The 20614-nt window shown below is 39.8% G+C and overlaps 1 protein-coding gene across 1 annotated transcript in view; it reads left to right on the top strand.

Annotated features, from left to right (window-relative positions):
• Positions 1 to 20614, top strand: part of ankrd13b (ankyrin repeat domain 13B) — a 36927-nt gene that overhangs the window by 1375 nt on the left and 14938 nt on the right. Inside the window, exons 2-7 of the mRNA XM_063907962.1 lie at positions 12307 to 12442; positions 13924 to 14048; positions 15131 to 15176; positions 15597 to 15740; positions 16730 to 16970; positions 19643 to 19709. Of these exons, the coding sequence (XP_063764032.1) occupies positions 12307 to 12442; positions 13924 to 14048; positions 15131 to 15176; positions 15597 to 15740; positions 16730 to 16970; positions 19643 to 19709 (759 nt within the window). The remainder of the gene's footprint in view (positions 1 to 12306; positions 12443 to 13923; positions 14049 to 15130; positions 15177 to 15596; positions 15741 to 16729; positions 16971 to 19642; positions 19710 to 20614) is intronic.

Below are 20614 nucleotides of genomic sequence, written 5' to 3'. Positions count from 1 at the left end.
TGGTAAAAGAACATAACCCTTGAAGCAAGTTCCCAAAAGGCAGTTATCAATTGGTTTACCACAAACCCCAGTGGTAGAAATGTACCATTTAATTCTTGACCATAATTACAACTATTGGGAGGTAAATGGCCATACTGAATACACCTTAAAGAGGCTCTAAGAACAGACTACAACCTCCAGTATTAAAGTGAATGTCGGAAAGGTGAGATGAAAATGAAGCATTTATGATGTTAAAGCAGAGGAGACAGTCACAATTTTTTTCAAACTTATAAAGCCTTGCCGTTGCTGAAAACTAATTATAATAGCACACTGGCTCAACAATGAATTGGAATGAGTTCAAGTTCAATACTAAATGGTTTGTTATTAGCCAGTAGCTACGCTAGTGACATGACTCAAATAATGACTGTGGTCAGTTACAAGTCCAGTGCTTAAAAAAATGTTGAATGCATTTCATACAATTTAAAACCGCATGTTTGATATCTCCAGAGGAATCATTTTAATGACCTTGGCAATCCCTACATTTTTTAACCAGTTGTGGTCAAAATTCAAAACTGGTCAAGCACTTTTGTTGATGGAAGATGTCTCTAAAACTAGTGACCAAATTGCTAATAGCCTCAGCTATGGATCATTTATGATGATGGGAAAAGACAAAATATGACACAAATATAAAATGATTGGCTCATAAGTAATATGTCCCGCTCAGTTCTCTAAACTGAAACGTTTTTGTGTTCAGGTACCACGGATAGACTCAATAAATCATCCCACATGTCCCCATCTTTTCTTTTCTTTTTTAGGAACCCTTATATAAATATTTTATGATGCCAATCAAATTGTTCCTCTGCTGTAAAATTCAATCTTTATATCATATTTTATCTATTAATCAATTAAGCTGACAGAACAAATACAAAAATGTTGTATCTCAAGTACCAAAGTACAACATCCAAAAAGATTTGATGCTGATCCTTAGTAAAGCAGCATGATTAGTCCCCCTTCTCTTGTGCTTGTGTAGAATAAAGACTCATTTGTTTTGGGATTCTTGTAGTAGATCTGTCTCTACCAACTATTTATGGCAAACAAACGTAGATATACCCTGTCATTTTGATAACGACATCAGACACTGTATTAAAGATGAACGCTGTTTGACCTTTCAAAATGTAAACTCATACCCTAAGAAATGCTGTCAAAACAAGCATACAAATAAAGTGTGACAGAGGCAAATGCTTTTTTTTCATGCCAGCTCCAGAGGCAATCTGTTTGACTTAGATCATCAACCTCGGTTATCAGCTGTGTGTGAATAAAAGGAGATCAGAGCAAGTTGTGAAAAGAAAGGTTGTAAATAACAGAATTGGAAAGCGAAAGCTGCACCTATTGATTTATTTGACATGCAGGCATTTAAATAAAATGTAAACCATGGAGTGTATATAGATTTTCCAGCCATAGTTATTTTGCAGACATTGTTCCTAGTTACTTATACAACAACAGTTTAATAGATGTGTTCTACTTAACAACAATGGCTCCCTCCCATTGCTGATGAACTTCTATAACTGTAACTATTCAAACCTATTTTATCTTTTGCTCCCTTGCTTAAAACGTTTGTTAGTTTTCATGGGTTTGTGTGTGGGTGTAGGTTCCTGCAAGAATACATCATGGTTTTGCATATATTGTGAAATGCAGTGCTTTTTTGCATACCTAAAAATTTGACATCCTACACGAATATCGTTTCATAAACTCATAAAATGAGTACGCTGTTAGTATCACATCCCTGAACTTTATATGCTATCCTGAGTCACTATTGTCTTTATTTATGATGCTGCTAACCCATGACAGCACACATCATTATGCTACAACACCGAGCTCCTGTCAAATTTACCGTTGACAGGTGTCAAGAGGCATTGCAGGCAAATGATGTAATTCGAATGTTTCTTGTTAGTTAACTATCATTCAAATGTGCAGCTGCAAAATATATACCGTAGTAGATCTGGACCCGATACATGCCAAGTATGTCCAGGCCCTAGTTGTCCTGACTGCTGTGTTGAACAAAGACATTTTTCTCACAAGCACTACACAGTTTTAAATGCACAACATTGAAATGCTGCTAACATAAAAACAAAATGAGTTCAAACATGCTGTTTTATAACCATATTCTACCAGATAACATGACTAGTAGCTAAGCTGCAAAAGTTGAAAGTGGCTTTGTGTTTAGTTTAGTTTAGTGTCAAAAGTGATGTTGTAGAAAAAATTGATTAGCTATATGGAGATGGTTTCCTCTTTGTCATGTTTAGCTCTCACGATGGGTCACAATGTCCTTCACACGTGTCCAACTTTGTGTGGGAAGATGCTGTCCGACCGGTCATTAAGATTCGAGGGATTTTAAAGATGTGCTCTGCTCCTGATTTCACATGAGATCTCATTGTGGCTTCAAACAAAACTGCTGAACATTGGAAATGGACATAAAGTGTGACTCTTCCTTGGTATTACTTTGCTGACATTCTGTACCAAGAGACAAGTCTGGCATATTAAATCCAGTTCCTGCTGACCTTGTTTATAGTAGTGTTTATTAAAAATCATAATTTTCTGGTTGACAGGATAGCTAATAGAGAAATTCATACCTATTTACTTTGATTTATTATGATATAAATATTCTTTATTCTTTATTAGGATCCCCATTAGCACTAGCATAAGCGTTGGCTATTCTTCCTGGGGTCCTCACACACACACACACAGAACAAACATTAAACAAAACTAAAAGCAAAATAGAACAACTCATTTCATCATATGAACAATGGTATATGAAGTGAAACAAAAATGGTCATCACATTTTAGCCATCATCACAAGGCCAAACCACAGGCACAGTTACATTTTACTCTGTAATGCTCATATAATGTTTTAGCAACCTTTTAAAATGTACTTGAGAATTTTCCTGAATTATGTGGACTGGTAACGAGTTCCAGCTGACCATGGCTCATATATAATATATATAATATGTGTATTCTATTTTCTTTTTTTATTGCCAACTCTACTTTAACTTCTTATTTTTATACACACTTTTTAAATTACATTATTTATTTTTTTTGACCTTTTTTTCTAACATGGAGCAACCATTATGAAACCCAATATCCACCTGGGATAATTCTAGTGGTCTGAGGGTGAGAGATTTCTATTGTAAGCATCAGCAAAGAGATAGGGGTAGCATAGATGGAGAAAGAGAATATGAGAATTACATATGCATAATAATATTACAATACAGTAGTAATTCTGATATCGCATGATAGGAATGAGGGTATAACATTGTGACAGTATTGTGCAAGTTATTTCATGACAATGGTTGGTCTCTGAAGAGTTCAGTCCACTGCAGAATAATCCTTACTAATTTTACTGACCTATGCGTTATGCTACAGTAAAATGAAGAAAATCTACAGCCATCTCCATATCAGTGGTTTTAAAAGCCCTCCCCGCCATTGGAGAAATGATGAAACTCATTTTGTTTGTGCATGAATCAAATATCCGGCCCTGTCTCTGATCGCACTGTTACTTGTAAATCCTTCCAGCAGAACAGTGCAATGAATGGCTGGTTGATTTAGTTTTTTAAAATGCCTTCCTTTAAACACTTGTGTAGGGTGTACAACTACATAGACCAATCTTCCAGGAGCAGCATGTAATAGATTGCATGTGTGAGTGAGTAAGGGGAGGAGAAAATGCTGCCACAGCAGGCTACAGTGGAATAATTGGTACATCCGATATCGATATTACATCGCAGAGCCAGAGAGGACACTGAACATAGTAACAGGAGGAGCGTCTGAATGAATGCCAGGGAAACACAGCTGACCGCAGGGAGAAGTACACAGCGAAAGATACTAAAAGATGAGCTGAGTAGTAAAACACAGAATATCAAGGAGTGGGTGATAAACAGGGCATGAGAGATACATTTTTAGCTGTTTTCACCAGATTCCTATAACAAGGTTGATATGAAGGAAAGTACTAACAGTGAGGAAGGAAAAGTGAAAAAAAGAAAGCATGGAGGCAACATTTACTGAATTAGGAGTGGAGGCAGGAACAAAGCGATGACAGAGAGTATAGAAGAAGAGAGGAGGTGGGCAGGAAATAATGACTTTGACCATGAACAGAGTCCGTCTGGCTTGCAAATAGACGTGAAAGCGTAGTGTGATTGAAAAAGAACAGGTCCATGTAGAGATTGATGGTCAATCTCAAGACGAAGGCAGGAAATAACAAAGATATCTGCTCTTTTTCTCCGTTGCTGTTTCCTGTCCTCTCCATGACTCTGTATCTGACCTTAGCATTTCTGATTATAATGCTCTCGGCAAGGTGCTAATGTTAAATCAGCATTATAAAATCTTATGAGGGGTTGCTGGCATGATTGAACAAAGCCACAAATCAAGCCTTATGGTTCAGCACGTTTATTCTAGGCCTGAATCTTTACCCCGACCATCTGCTATCTAATTGCTCTCCTCTCTTCTTCTCTTCTCAGTCTGCTTCTCCCTGTTTCCTCTAATCACATCAACCCACTGTATGAAGATTTTCTTATCCCCTTTGCCTTGGTGCCTTACCTCCAACATGAATCTATCAACCCTCAGTGTGATGAAGCCCAAATTGTGATTGCAGTGCAGCAAAACCACAAAGAGATGCCATGAGAGTTGAGTTGGGGTCAGATTTAGTTAAGTTGCTGCAAGCTTATTACAGAGTGAAAGAAAGATTCACAGACAAGACAGTATGAGTAAAGGAAAAGGGATATTGGTGTTGAAAAAGTGCAGCTTTTAGGCTAACAGTGGATCAATCATAATGTTAAAAAGTCGCTCAGTTTGTCTTCTTTCTTAAAGGCGGATATTAACCTATATGTTTTGTCCCCTCCTCTTCATGATTTGAATATGGATAAACAAAGCAGCCCCAAGTGGTGAGTAGCTCATTTAGTCATATGTGTTTTCCCGGATGATCACAGATAATGCTATTTCTACAAACTCATTTACCCAAAACCTACATTGTGCAGCACTAAATGCATGTTGTCGTGTCTTAGCAGCATTAGCAGAAATTAAGATGAGGGTTTGTTCTTTCAATTCCGAAGCTTTTTCTTCTCTAGAGGAAAAGTAAGCCACACTCAGAAGCTGCCCAGGAAGATTTCTAATATATAAAAGCAGCTGGTTGCATCAGGTGCAGTAATATCAATGCTAATTTGGATCATTAAGTAGTTAATCTGGGAGGTGAGTTTTTTTTAAATTTATTTTTGAAAGATTTCAACAATTTCTGGTACTAACTCTATGAATTTTCAACCTTGGTTTAGAACTTCATCTTGAATCAATACACTGAAGAGACTGGGAAATGCTATGCTGTTACAAGCCATTTAACCTTAACCAAGGCACTTTGTGTCTCATTGATGAAGAAATGTAAACACATAAATCTCAAGCAGCCATGATAATCCTTTAATTTGACCTGCCAAGTAAATGCTAAATGTTCCTGAGAAAATGAAACTGACTTCATTATCAGCAGAGGCTTAGTGCAGCCATCTCTTGCCAGGCCACTGGGTTTACCTGAAATTGCTTCATAATTCACATACTCCCATACACACACACACACACACACACACACACACACACACACACACACACACACACACACACACACACACACACACACACACACACACACACACACACACACACTCAAACACAAGTAAGGACAGCTGTGGTGTTTCACTCCAGTAGTCTACGGCCGCTACCTTATGTGATTATGCTCTTTTATAGTGTTGGTATGCGCTGTATGCCTCAAACAAAAAATATTTACCCTTTCCATCTGAGAGTGTGCCTGCATCTCTGCGAGTGTGAGGGAAGAGAAAATGTGCTTTTTCATTCTCTCTCTCTCTCTCTCTCTCTCTCTCTCTCTCTCTCTCTCTCTCTCTCTCTCTCTCTCTGTTGCCCTGCATGCCTCTCTTGCATTTTGGGGAGGTCTGTCACATCACTGGAACAAACAGGTGTCATCACCTTGAGAGAAACATAAGAGGAACTTTCTGTTGCCATTCTTATACAGTACGTCCATCAACATCACACCCTTTGTACTTTTTTGGAGCTATGTGTCTTTGTTGCTGTGGACTTGTTTATCCGTCAAGATTAGGGTGACAGGAAACTGAAATAAGAGTTGTGAAACATTGTATAGAACGAAATGTAGGTCGTTTTAAAAAATGTATTTGGTACAATTGCTCTTATTTCTGCTCGATTTCACAGCGCTCTAATGCACCTGCACCAGGGAAAATGGATGGCTGTGTGGAGATGTGGTTCGTTACTCTTCTGTTGGGGTTATCATCACCATTTTTTCTGCTCACTAACACCGGTGACGCAGGTTTTTCTCCCGTACTTTTATTTCTGACTCAGTGCCACTTTGAAAATGGATCAGGGTTTCATGGCAGTATAGCGTTTGTCAAAGTCTCCCCTGCATGTAAAATCACAGAGGCGAGACAGCAGGCAGGGGGGGAAGGAAAAAGTTATTTTTATACTCCTCCCTCCCATAACCACCCTCTGCTCCTGTGCACAAACATTTGGGCAAAGCTGCTATATGCACAGTGTTGTGTGTGTGTGGGGTGTTTGTATGAAAGATTGATGTTGGCCTAAGTACCTGCCAAGCTGCATCAGGCCAGGCACACACTGAGCAAGGGAGAAAGGGGGAGAGAAAGAGGCAGGGAGGGGGAGAGAGAGAAGGAGCAGATGCCACAGAAAGATGTGCCTATCAATAATGCAACCTCCACTGAGCGCGCTATTGAGGGAGGCATGATGGGAACAACTTAAAGTGAGAGAGGAAAACTAAGAGTTTGATTTGAAAACATACAGTAGGTATGTGTATACGAAGAGAGAGAAAAAGGAAAAGGGGAAGAAACAGATAGAGGCATAACTGAAAACAAAAAAACATCTGAGGAACATCAGTAAAAAAAAAAGTTATAAAGTAGTGCAGGAGTCAAATATAAGTAGAAAGCATGTAAGATTATAAAAGAGATCAGAACCAGAATCTAGTGTATGGCCAGGTAGATGAATAGAGGTCAGGTAAAAATGGTATGTAACACATGTAGAGCTGCCAATGGCGAAAAGTCTGACAACTTATGAATGCATAAAATGGAAATATGTCACCATAACGAGAATATTTTCGACTCATAATGGAACAGAATGACATGCCCCTTAATGGGGAGACCATCCGCAGAATCTCAATCTCTTCTTTTTCTAATGAAAATAAAAATGCTGGGTAGTGTCGGCATGCTAATGAGGATCTGTGTTCCTTGTAAAGCAAAAGGTTGCTCTAAAAGAAAGTTAATAAATTAATTCAATTGGTCAAAGAGCTGTTCTCCAGTAGCAGTAGCTCAGTGTTTCTCTTTACAATAATTACTGATTTACTAATATGGAATAGGTCAACATTTTGCTATACTAAAAATAATGTTCCAATACAACAAGGCTGCATAATGTTTTAGCAAACTTATTTTCTCCTAAATAATGTTTTTTCAAGTATCACACATGTAACCCTAGTATGTATCTATTATGAGGAGTGCCATTGTATTATATATCTTCTTTTAGTCAATTAACCAGTTTTGTATTTAACCCAATAAGACTATAAAGTTTGTAATTGAACAAAACACCTTAAGCTCACCAGAAAAGATCTACTGACATAATATGTGTCAGCACCTATGAGACCGCTGTATGGCGTCCGGAGTGATGTAATAGTTGAGTCAGAACTGGCCACTGAGGGATGAACATGGATGACATAATGTCCCTAACTACAGAAGCACACAAGGAAAAGTTGTGTGTGTGTGTGTGTGTGTGTGTGTGTGTGTGTGTGTGTGTGTGTGTGTGTGTGTGTGTGTGTGTGTGTGTGTGTGTGTGTGTGTGTGTGTGTGTGTGTGTGTGTGTGTGTGTGTGCGTGCGTGCGTGTGTTGTGTGAGAGAGGGTACATGACCCATTCGTTGTAAACAACTATTTCCTCCAGAGAGCTCATATTCTGTTACAGTAATGGGGAAAGGGAACCCAGTCATTATGATTTAGGTTTGTGTGTGTGTGTGTGTGTGTGTGTGTGTGTGTGTGTGTGTGTGTGTGTGTGTGTGTGTGTGTGTGTGTGTGTGTGTGTGTGTGTGTGTGTGTGTGTGTGTGTGTGTGTGCGTTTGTGCGTGCGTGCGTGCGGTTTGTTTTTGAACTGAATGATGTTCTTGTGAATAGGTAATTATGTCAGTGTGTTGCAGTGTGTAGTAATAGGATGAGTGGTTTGCAGTGGTGCTCAAGTGTGTGTGTGTGTGTGTGTGTGTGTGTGTAAAACTGTGAGAGAGAGGTTCCTATCTGTTTGACCACATCTCCCTTCTTTTTCTGAACTTCATTTAATATTAATTGCCTAGATTGTAGCCTTCTGTGTGCTGTTTTAACTTTAACCACCATATTCAAACTTCGCCCAGTATATTTGATGAAAATTGACCAAATGAACCCCAGCTAATAAATGAGGCCGACTTATGCTCTGATTGGGTTCATAGATGTCATCATAAGAAACGTATTACTAAGTGAGGGTTAGTGATGGAGACCTTTTTGGATCCAGGTCATATTTCAGCTTGCGGTCGCCTCGCTAATTCATACTCCAGTGAAGTGTTGACAAACTCCTCCCTGAGGTTTATGATGCTCTCAGTCAAGTTTCTGACTTTGAAGAAGCTCAAAAAAATGAATGAGGTCGTTTGAGAGGCGTCGACAAACTGCACTCAACATTACAGGCTTTAATTTGACAGGCTTACTTACAAAGACTCGCATTGAAAATAATGGATGCAACAAATAATAATGCGTGCCTAGTGGTGTAATTCCTCCAAGCCAAGCAGATAGGTGGAATATATTCTCCTCTTCTTGCTTTTTGTAAATCATGCTTTTACCAAGACAGCAGTTACATCATGGATGAGCAGAGGGAAAGCAGCCTCAGTGGATTGCCCCAGTGTTTCCGTGTCATCCTGTGTTATATATATCACATACTGGCAGCTTCCCGTTTTCTCCCTCTTCCACCTCCCTGATAATGCTTGCTCATGGGGGAATGTTATGTTGGGCCTCTGTATATTAAGGAGAACGGTCTAGACCAGCTCTCAAGTGTCAAGTGAAATAACATCCGTTATGATTTGGCGCTGTATAAATCAAATTACTTGACTTACCTTACCGCTATTCTTCCTTGATTTTCCATCCCTCTCTTTCAGTCTTTACCACATGTTTCTGTTGAAGCTGCAGCTCCCTTGTCTTCATTCAGTGTTTCACCCTAAATTAATTATAAGAAATGGAGTACAGCTGTAAAATAGGGTTAAACTGATAATCACCAACATTACAAGCAAGAGTGCCATCAAAAAATCCGAAATGAAAGAAGAGCAATGTTCCTCCTCTTTCTTTCTTTGTCTTTCTTCCATTCTTCAGTTCCTTCATCTATATTCAATGTTCAATCAGCTTTGTTCCAGTCTGTTTTCTTTCTCTCTTTCATATGCTTACACCATAATGTGAATATTCCAAAATGTACTTTCGTTTGGGCGGGAAATGTTTTCCAAGGTTACATTGTCCTTTCAGTTGTGTGTTGGTGCTCGGCAGTCTCTTTCTCTTGTGTTGTTTGAAAAATGATTGACAACTTATTTTAGATTTTTCTTTTGGTGACATGACAGCTCTCCCAATTTTATGCTGCCCAAGCACATGTGGTCTGCAGACACACCCAGATAAGTGTCTGTATCTGCACCGTGTTTGTTATCTAGCACACTCTAACAAAGCTGAATGCTCTCTTTCTTCCCCCCTTGTGTTGCTATGACGCTCCCACCACCTATTCCCCAGTCTCCGCGGCTCATGAGGGACTTCCTCGTGTTATTGTCTCCTTCAGCTCCGCTCTCTTCCTCCTCTCTTCTAACTCTCTTTCTCCATCTGTTGTCTCTCCTCTCCCCTCCCCATATCTTAATTTCCATAACCATCACTTGCAACAGCAATCTGTCGCTCTTTTCTTTTTCTCACTTACATGTTACAGTTGATGCTGACAGGCTGTTTCCTTCAATAGAAATGTGTCATGCTACAACACTCCCCTCAATCTTTACTGTTTTTCTGCAGACTTTATATGGATAGCAAAAAGCTGTTAACCCGGGATTGGATAGTTAATGATCGTATAGAGATCGTACACCCATTAACACACTGAAGCCATGATATCATGTTCTCTTTATTGAGTTAAGTTTAGTTAAACTTAATCCATTTAAACATTTTTAGAGCCTGTGAATGCCTCTGTGTGTGTGTGAGCATTTTTCCATGTGAAATTTGCATTCATATGCTCTATGACGTTTGTGGGCATCCCGTGTGTTTTCCTCATTTCCCTTGCAAATATCCAAAACAAAAACCTGCATTAGTGACTGATAATGTAACTGCTGATAATGTCTGGCTCCACTCACAACATGTTCTCTGAGACTAACAGCTAATCTGTGTTACAGTAGATACCAGTTGTTTTTCTGAACTGGTGTATTCCAAGTTGCCTAAAAATTCACCCGTAAAACATCCCGTCCTTCGCTCTGATTTAGGGATTTATGGATCAATTGAACACATGCCTCTTCCCTGAGTTCACTTACTGTATATCGGATATGAATGACATTAATATTATAAACATACATAAACTCAAGCCCTCACAATGTTCTTCCAATATTCCTAGAGAGCATTGTAGCTTCCTCAAACTTAAAGTGCTGACTCTGACAAAAGGTTAAACCTGTACTGGAAGGTAATCCTTAATTAGAATTCAAGCCTGCAGCAGACTGACAGAACTGACCTTGGATCAGCCAGCATCCTGAATGCAGCAATAGTTGAATTGGATGGCAGATCTGATATCAGTTCAGCACAATGCAGAGAGAGGCGCATGGAGAAGGAATAGAGAGAGGGATGGGGGGTTAGAAACAAATATATCATCAGGTGTACAAGCACCACAGCAACCATTGACCATTGTAATCTGGTCAATGGTTGCTTTGTGAAAAACATTCTCAGTCTACCTGATCAATAATGACATGTTTCCCTGTCTTTACTGTATACAATCAGTGGCAGAGGTGCCAATAACGAGTTAATCCTGTCAACGTGTCTAGTTTAATGGTCCTGGGAGCACAATCAATACCCCCGTTAGACTGATACTTTCCAATAGTGGAACAATCATTTTTCGGTTTTCCCTCTCACATAAATGTCAGTAATACTCTGAATACAAGGATTTATTAACAATAGTAAATCTTAAATGTAATATGAAGCTACTGCCAACAATTTAGCTAAGCATCACGACTAAACACCTCTTTTATTATATCTATAAGGTTCATGTTTAATTCAGTTTCAGATCAGTATCAGAGCTATCGTATGATTGATATGTCCGACAGTTATATAATACCGCTGATAAATGACGTCTTGTGACTTGCTTCTAAATACAGAGTGCAGCTGAGAGCTGAAGTAACGCCTTAAGCATTAATTATACTTCATGTTCATCAATGTTGTTGTCAGACAGTTACATTTCTAGGAAAAAAAATGCTAACTGTGGAAAGAGGCTGTATACTTCAACTCCAGGTTATGAACGATGTGTCCTTATTTATTTTGCCTGACAGTTATTCAAACTGAAAATCTTGTCTGATCTTTTTTAACAAATACCAGACACTCAGTGACTGATTTATATCATCGTATCTACATTTGTACTCGGTGTATTTGCATGAAACAAAGACTGGCATAGTGTTTCAAGAGTGTACTTTCCACAAAAGCAATGTTGACCTCACTCTGATCACTCTGCCGTTACAGTCAACTCCTAAGGGTTCAAAATTTGAAGCAGATAGTATTTTCTGTGTTTAGCTAGACCCAATCCACCCAAAAATAAGTGCAGGAATGTAGCACCCTGCCATGTTGAAGTGCTGACAGATATATTAGCACCTGTCATTGTGTCTCTTTCCATCTCCAGTCAACACATTCACGCTTGTGTCTCTATTATGTTTTTATGTTTCTCTCTCCTCACATAATCAGAATATTTCTTTCATCCCACAGAGGGGAAATGTATATGTTAAAACAAGTACAGAGCCAACGATAGATATTAATTAGGAAGCATGCATGAAATATTAAAGATAAAAGTAGAACTTACACTATTTATAATTTACAAAATACACATCCACCAGTAATAGTTGTGAGATGGAAGTGTATATTTCACTCTCTCTGAGATAGAGAGAACTAAAAATAAACACAACTAACCCCAATTTTCTCATTCCCCTTCCTTACACTGTCCTTCCTTTCACTTTCTCTCCTTTTTCTTCCTTCTCCCCTTCCTCTTCGTCCTTACAGACGGATTTAGAGTCTCTGGACCCTCGGGGCCGGACTGCGCTCCACCTTGCTGTCACACTCGGCCACCTGGACTGTGCCAGGATCCTGCTGCAGCACGGCGCTGACGTTAGCAAAGAGAACCGCAACGGATGGACCGGTGAGTCAGTGTGTTCCTGGATAACTTCATGCAGCATTTGTTTTATAACATGACATTGTCAAAGTTTTTATGACAGAAATATAGTAAACAATAAGACCATGTTGGAAACAATTGGTTTCTTACTAACGGCTTATTTCCACAGTGCCCATTAACCATTTTGCCTCCATTAGAGGATAAAATGAAATGAGTTTTGACTATTTTTATTTTTATATATTATCTATCATAAGAGATAAATGTGAAAGCTATCTTTAGTTTGACTGGTGAAGAGGTGCCATCCTTACAATGCCAAATAAACATAGATTTGACACAATCCAGCCTCAAATGTGGTATTTCTTAAGGTATTATTGTTATTTTACATATACTTTTTTATACATACTTTTGTAAATTATATAATAAAAAATAAATAAACAACCAAATACATCAGGAAGGAAGAAAGTAACTACAGATATTCTTTGATTGTTTGTAAGAATTGGCATTTATTGATGTTAAAATGCTTTAATATCCAAACGGGGGAATCAAAAGTGATATTGAGTGGCATCAGAAGGGGAGAACATGCTGCTTGGTTATTTGGCAGTGTTTTTTTGCTTGTTTTAGTGAGTTTAACAAGTGAAACCTATAGTTGTCACCTCCAGGACAAACCAAATGTACAAATGCTCAGCAAATGTTCAGTCAAAAGCAGTGTTCCGGTTGCAGCGCCTCGTTCACAAAAATAGGTCAATGATGTAATGATATTATTTGCCAAACACTCGATTTGCAAAATGGTTCGTGACATTCCATTCCGCTGGCTCTGTTTAACATTGGCATAAGGTTTGTTTGTCCCCTGTTGTTTTTTATAAATACTAACAAGTCATGACGCTTCTCCTCATCACCTCTCTCGAAGAACAGCAGCGGCTTCTGCCAGACTCCCCTTATCTGGTTGGCACTGTGCAAAATGTAGTTTAGCAGTCTGGCAATGGGAGACTAATGGAGCGTGAAATCAATACATTTTTAACCTTGAAATCGTATTGGCTAATTGAACACCCTGTATTGTTAGTCCAATATCTTCCCCACCATTTTCAGGCTTGTAAATGCTTGCTGTCAGTCACCTTTTCTGTTGATGGTGATGAAATAAGCGCTAGAAATTGAAATTGTTGGTATGGTTGTGAATGTTTATTGGAAGTTCGGGGTTATGTAGCAACATTATCTTTTGTCTTTTCTTTTAACTGTGTGTGTGCTCACGTGTTTTCTGTTAAAGGAATAGAAAAGGAATTGTTATACAACCGTTCAAGCTTGGAACAGCCTGTAAGACTAACAGCAAAGTGCCCATCTGATGAATGATTGGCGAGCTGCAGTGATTTATCGAAACCGGCTTTTCCTTTGGCCTACTTCAGTTTTGGCAATTCTATCTGCCCCCCTTTTAAATCGTTCATGCACATACATTTTAGATGAGGTCTGAGCGATGGTCTCTGTTTTTACTCGCCGTCTCTCGCTCTCTCATTCAGTTCTCCAGGAGGCGGTGAGCACAAGAGATCCGGAGTTGGTGCGTCTCGTGCTTCGTTACCGTGACTACCAGAGGACTGCCAAGAGACTGGCGGGCATCCCCGTCCTGCTGGAGCGTCTGCGCCAAGTGGGATTTCACAAACACACACACACACACACACACACACACACACACACAAACACAAACACAAACACAAACACACACACACACACACACACACACACTGACACGCATATACTTTGATGCACACATGGAAAAAGATACTCCCATGATAAAACAGCATACACACAAACAAGCGTGTTCAGTATGAAGAAGCACATACATTAGAATAAAATAGATAAAACATACAAAGGCACATGGGGGAGGTTTGTAATAAGAGAGCATTCATTTGAAATGTAAATGAATCTTTTTGATATTTATCGTTGTTTTATGATTAAATATGCAGGATTTGTTTGGAGGTATTTATAACTTTGTTTACTTTCCAACAAGGGAAATACAACCCCTTGTCTCTAAATACATTGAGTTTTCCCATAAAGGGGTAAGAAGTGCCATGCTTAAAGGCACAATAGCAGCCATTAGAAAGCTGAGACTGTAAAGCTTGAAGGTTACTGGTAAAATTAGCATTATATAATCCTGGTAGTAAAGTGCTGAGGTGCAGCAGATGGTGTTGCAGTAGTAGAGGATGCAGAGAGCAGTGGCAGAGATGGAGGGAACTGCCTTCACACAGTCTGTCTCCCTGTGTATCTCCTCCAGCTGGCTCCTCGAAACACACACACACACACACAAAATCCCACACACTCATTCTCTAGCCCACTCACATGGTAGACACAATACCCTCACAATCTGACAGAGTGCTCGCTCTCAACCACACAAGCACTTGCAAACATCGCACACCGTTCCTCTATCTGCTGCTGCTCCCATTCACATCACTCTCCCTTCCATCGCTCCATCCCTCCATTCCTCACTTCTATAATTAACCCGCACATTCACATCCACTTCTCCGTGCCGGTCCCCCCCATCTTTGGAGCAGACAATGAAGGATCATCACTGCTTTGCCTCCGCGTTGCTATTCCCCTCTTTTTCTGTCTATCCATCTTTAAATTAATCCCTTTCAATCCCTCCAACTTTCTGGATCTATTCTCTTTATCAATGCTTGCTGCTGTCTCATTTATCTTCCTCTGTTTCTCTCTCTTCCTGTTTCTGTCCAGGCCCAGGATTTCTACGTGGAGATGAAATGGGAGTTTACCAGCTGGGGTGAGTCCAGTCTTTCATTCCACTCAGTAAAGCAGAACAGTACCGACGAGTCAGAAATAATCACGTTATCGTCTCCCTCTGGGCCTGTTTCTTCCGGTTTTACTCGGCACTGATGCTCACACACTTCCTGCACAGCAGAACGTACGTGAGGCTCCGAGTTAAACAGCGTTTGCTTTTTATCTTGAGTGCTTCACAAAACCACAAGTGGATGTCATTTCAGTGTTAGTCTCTAAAGTGGACTTCTGACTAATTGCATGCTTTTGTTGTTACAACCAAATGCTGAAATGTAGCACAGAGCTCAAAAACTGCCAACAGGAATCAAGTAAAAACACCAGAAAATATACCTCTGGCACTGCATTCTGCACACAGTCATTAAAAATGGCACAGTTTGATTAAAAGTGTGTGTGTTTTATTCCTTAGTGCCCCTGGTGTCTCGTATCTGCCCCAGCGACACCTACAGAGTTTGGAAGAGCGGTCAGTGTCTCCGTGTTGACACCACGCTGATGGGCTTTGAACAGATGACCTGGCAGAGAGGAAACCGGAGCTTCATCTTCAAGGGACAAGGTCAGACGTTAAAACAAGCATCTATAAACTGATCTTTAAGTACTGCATTTAGGAAATAGACTCTTTTCTAAGACTCTGGAAAATAGCTTAGTCGCTTACCCTACCAAATTGGGCATTGGCTTATTTAATGTGTATTGTCTCTCTGTCTTTGGCTGGGTCGCTTCATCTTCTTTTCTACTCCATTTCTTCCTTCTTCATCTCCTCCTCTGCTTTTCCTTTCACATTTGCATTTGTACAATGAAATAACCCTGCTTTCAGCATCAAAAACCTTGCTGTAATATCCTTTATCTGCTCTATTATGATCACAATTATAACAGTGGCGTAACATTGTAGAAAAACAAACCTCCAGGATAATCTGAATTCATTTGTCAGAGTATGCCAAATTTTACATAACACATTCCTGTATTTATGAACCTCTCAGGGATCATGAAATGAATGTGGGATGTAGCAAATATTCAAATAGAGACAGGAGCACCTGCACCTTTGCAGAAGGATCCTCTTTCTCTGCCTGCCTTTTTATAGCCTCATCGCACAGCTGTTTCCACTCATTGGATTCACCATTGGCTCCTCTGCTTATTTCAGCAAGTTCCTCTTTTGTTTTTGTCGTTATTCTTCTATCACCACTTTGAAATGCTCCTCTTCTTCCCCTGGACCTTTTCAAATCCCTTAACAATGTTCTTTCATTTGCTCTTTCCTTTCTTTACTCTTTCTCACCACACACACACACACACACACACACACACACACACACACACACACACACACACACACACACACACACACACACACACACACACACACAAAAACACAGTCTCTGAAAATCAGTCATGATCTTTTTTGACTTTCGCTTTCATTTGTTTGTGTCATGCAGCCACATTTGGCATCCTTGTATTGTAATTCTTCCCCTGTGTCAATTTCCAATCTGCCTCTCATGCTCTAACATCGTCCTTGTTTTTCCTCTTCCTGTCTGTCCCCCGCTTTCCTTTCAGACTCCAGCGCAGAGGTGATGGAGGTCGACCATGACAGGCAGGTTGTGTACTGCGAGACCTTGTGCGTCTCATCTCTCGCGGCGCTCTCACCCGGCCGGGGGAACGGTGGCGCCTGCAGTAGCAACGCCGCAGGTTTGGGCCTTCTGGGGGCGATGCAGCCCAGCGATGAGCAGGTAGCAGCCAGGCTGTCTGCCCCCGTGGTCACCACCCAGCTGGACACCCGCAACATCGCCTTCGAGAGGTCGGACGCAAAGCTGACACACACGGAATATAAATATGAGAATGTGAATTTAGAGTTTAGTGATGCAGAAATCTTCCAGGAGACCAAAACCAATTACATTTTAAGTAAAAAAGCACAGCTTTAAAGTCAGATTTCAAGCTGTTTTGGTCATTTTGTGGTGCAAAGTTTGATGATGTAATTCATCAATCTCCGATGCAGCTACAACAGAAAATCTAAATTTCAAGAATTGACATCAGGTTTTTGTATAACACAACTGAGAATCATTTTAGTCTCACCGTTTTGCGTTTATGTTAAACAACCGATCAAGAAGAAGAAATCTTCCATAGAAAAAGCACAATGCTCATGTTCACTATGCTCAGTATAGTCTCTGTACAACACAATGTAATTCAGCTTCGGGACATTCTCTGCTCTGAAAGCTGTCTTTCTGTCTTTTCCCTGAGAGGAGAAAATCACTCTTTTGTTGTGGAATTTCTTTCACTGTTTCTGTCTCACAGCAGAGTGGAACAAGTTCAGGCTCTTTCTCTGGTGGCTGTCAAAAGGCATTTCACAAAAAAGTAGGAAAATACTTACAGAGTCCCGGCAGTACTATAGACTGGATATCAGTACAGGAGGAAGTGGCAGTGGTTTTCTTTAAATCATTGCATTTTAATCAAACCAAAAGTAACTCATAATTGATTTTGTATTTGAAGAAATTTGCCAGTAGTTAGTGTGATGTGGAGGTTGTGAGATACAAATACCTGTGAAGTGAATCTGACTTGTGACACTTCATAAGGCTCAACACTACACTGGAAGTCAGATGCACCGATGACAGATTGAGAGGCAGATAGCAGAACGTGAAACAATGGAAGAAGCAGACACAGTTGACGAGAAGAAAAAGTAGGTAACTCGTATTCAGTCAATGAAGGAGCATTTTTTATTATGCTGACGGTACCCTTTTACCGAACAGTTTCACACAGCGTGACAACGACGCAAAATTGGAATGCAGAGGGGAGAATATATGGAGAACATTTAGGCCAACCAGAGGCCAAGAGGAACAAATGATCCCGGTCAGGGGGTGAGACAAGACTGATTTGACAGACAGAAAGAGAGGTGAGAGAGAAGGAGGGAAAAAAGACAAAAATGGAGGATGGGAAAAAGGATGGAGAAAAGAAAGGGGGGTGGGACAGAGAGCAATAAGGGGGAATATACAATACATGGAGAGAATCAGGGAGAGAAAGAGAAATGAGACAATGGGGGACAAAATATAATGTGCAGGTAAAACAGGGTGAATCAATAGTTTTGCAGGAAAGAGGAGAAAAGAAATAGACTGCAGGGAGACAGCGGTAGATAGGTGAATAATGGAAAAAGAGATGGAGTGAAAAGAAGTGAGTGTTAACAGATAAAAAGGACAAAGAGTGGAGGACAGAGAGAAGTTAGCAGGGGAGAGGTGGTGTTTGGGTGTTTGTGTGTGTGTGTGTGTGTATGGGGGGGTAATCATCCTGCTGTCAGACTTGTACTTCAGTGTCACCTCTGAGCATTTTCCCTGCTCAGCATTCCTGTCTACATGCCAATAATGTATTTATGATGCTTTAGAGCAGCCACTTTGTCAAGCACCACGGACAGGACATCTACCTCTGGAGTTAATACGTCTACATGCAGCCAAGCAGAAAAACAGCTCTGCAGTTTGGCTTTCTTTAAGGGCCAGGTTAAGGAGTGCAAAGTTTACTCTGCGCTTAGTAACTGAGCTGATATATGACATCAAAGTTCAGACAGGGATGTAACTTTGTCTGACATTGGATTGGTTGGAGAACAAGACGAAGGCTATAAATTACATCACGTCTCATTTAGCTGAACGGTTTATCCAAAGCAACACACATAAACTTCAAGACTGTAGACATGCGTACAATTTGATATTAAGTACATAATCTTGCCCAAGGACACTTTGACTAGAGACTGCAATGCACCACTGACCATCTTTTTAAGTGGCTAAATGCTTACGTCAGTGTGCCTTTTAATGTAAGCTAACACCATATTACCTTAGCATGTTAGCATGCTATCATTTGCTAATTAGAACAAACACTATACTGTATCTCACTACAGCTGAGGATGATGGAAACGCTTTTAGTTGTGCAGGTTGTGCTATTGCCATGACATTTGGGTGCGACATTGAAAGCATTATTAGTGTCCCAGGATGATTAGATGACCATCCAAGAAGTTTTAGTAGAAGATAGTATTTTGTTCATAAACCAGAGTATCAGACACATTTGAAATGAGACCTGATTATGGTGCTAGATATATAGTATTTCAGAGATTTACTGAAGTCACCGCAATTCATCCTGAGGGAACATAATGTCTGTCTCTGACTGAAATCCGGTCCTAAAGGAGCTCGGTGAAGGCAATGGATCTTGAAGATGGGATATGCCTCACTAACTTCTGAGCAGACTTCCTAATTGCACGCTGAACTGCTGATCTTCACTGACGACAAACAAGGACAGAAGCAGCAATATTTTCAGGCTGTAAATCCTAGAGAAAAAACAAAGCTTGTGACTTGCAACATAACCTGTATTTGTGATTTCCTCTCATGTACATATATGCAGATTTGCGTGGGACAGCCAATAATCTACAGCAAGTATGGTTTTAACTGTATGAAAGTGGAGACCGCAAAGAACTGAGGTGTTGAATCTCTGTTTCAGGAACAAGACGGGAATATTAGGCTGGAGGAGCGAGAAGACCGAGACGGTGAATGGATATGAAGCCAAGGTTAGAAGGACAGCTGACTTATCTCTCACACTACACAGAGAAACCACTGCTGTTGGAGCTCAGTTTAATATTTCCTGAAAGCCCACTTCACTTGAGGAGTTCAATTTCCCTGAAAAAATCACTGCCAAGTTTGTTATAAAAACAGTTTGAAATAGTGATGGATAAAGTTCTCTTCCTGAAGTCCTTACTCTCAAATGAGGAATAAATCATCAGCCCATTAAAGAACAGATGGCCAGTCAAATCAAATAAAAAATACTAAATCCATCTATCATGCAGACACAAGCATTACCTTGACCCCATTTGTGTTTATTGACCCCCTGGTGGAATCGTGTGTCAGACACTCAGGACCATCTGTCACTAAGCACTTTCTACAGTAAAACACTGCTGCCCTGAAAAGCATCTTTATTTGTGCATCATTGATTTAGAGCTACAAACATAAACAGACACTTCCTGTGGAGCTGCTCTCTTGCTGGACAATGTTATCTCTTCCTTCCATTTCTCCATGGCCCGGTGTAGACTCTGCATCAGCAGCCTGCTAAATTTTTAATGTGCAGTTCCTTTTTTGTTGTAAGTAGTGGGAATGCCAGTATTGTTTGTTGTTACATTTTGTATACATTTGTTTACACAGTGGCCAATTTATGCTGTAAAAATGAAGGCACTCTCTTATTTCTGAATTAGTCAAATAAAACATATTTAAATAATATAATAATAATTAAATATTTAAAGGAATAAATAGTTCATAATGAATTAATAATTATTATCAGTTATCATTTATTTATTATTACAGTTTTTATAATATTTTTTACAACTAATATTTTATATCATTTGATTCTCCGTTGGTTCCAATATTTCACCAAATTCCTCTTCTATATTCGTCCTTATTTTATTCAACATTATTACTATTA

This window comes from Eleginops maclovinus, chromosome 18 (assembly GCF_036324505.1).
Source record: "Eleginops maclovinus isolate JMC-PN-2008 ecotype Puerto Natales chromosome 18, JC_Emac_rtc_rv5, whole genome shotgun sequence".
Taxonomy (NCBI): Eukaryota; Metazoa; Chordata; class Actinopteri; order Perciformes; family Eleginopidae; genus Eleginops; species Eleginops maclovinus.
The sequence above is the reverse complement of the archived record's forward strand: the minus strand, read 5'-3'. Positions and strand labels throughout refer to the sequence as shown.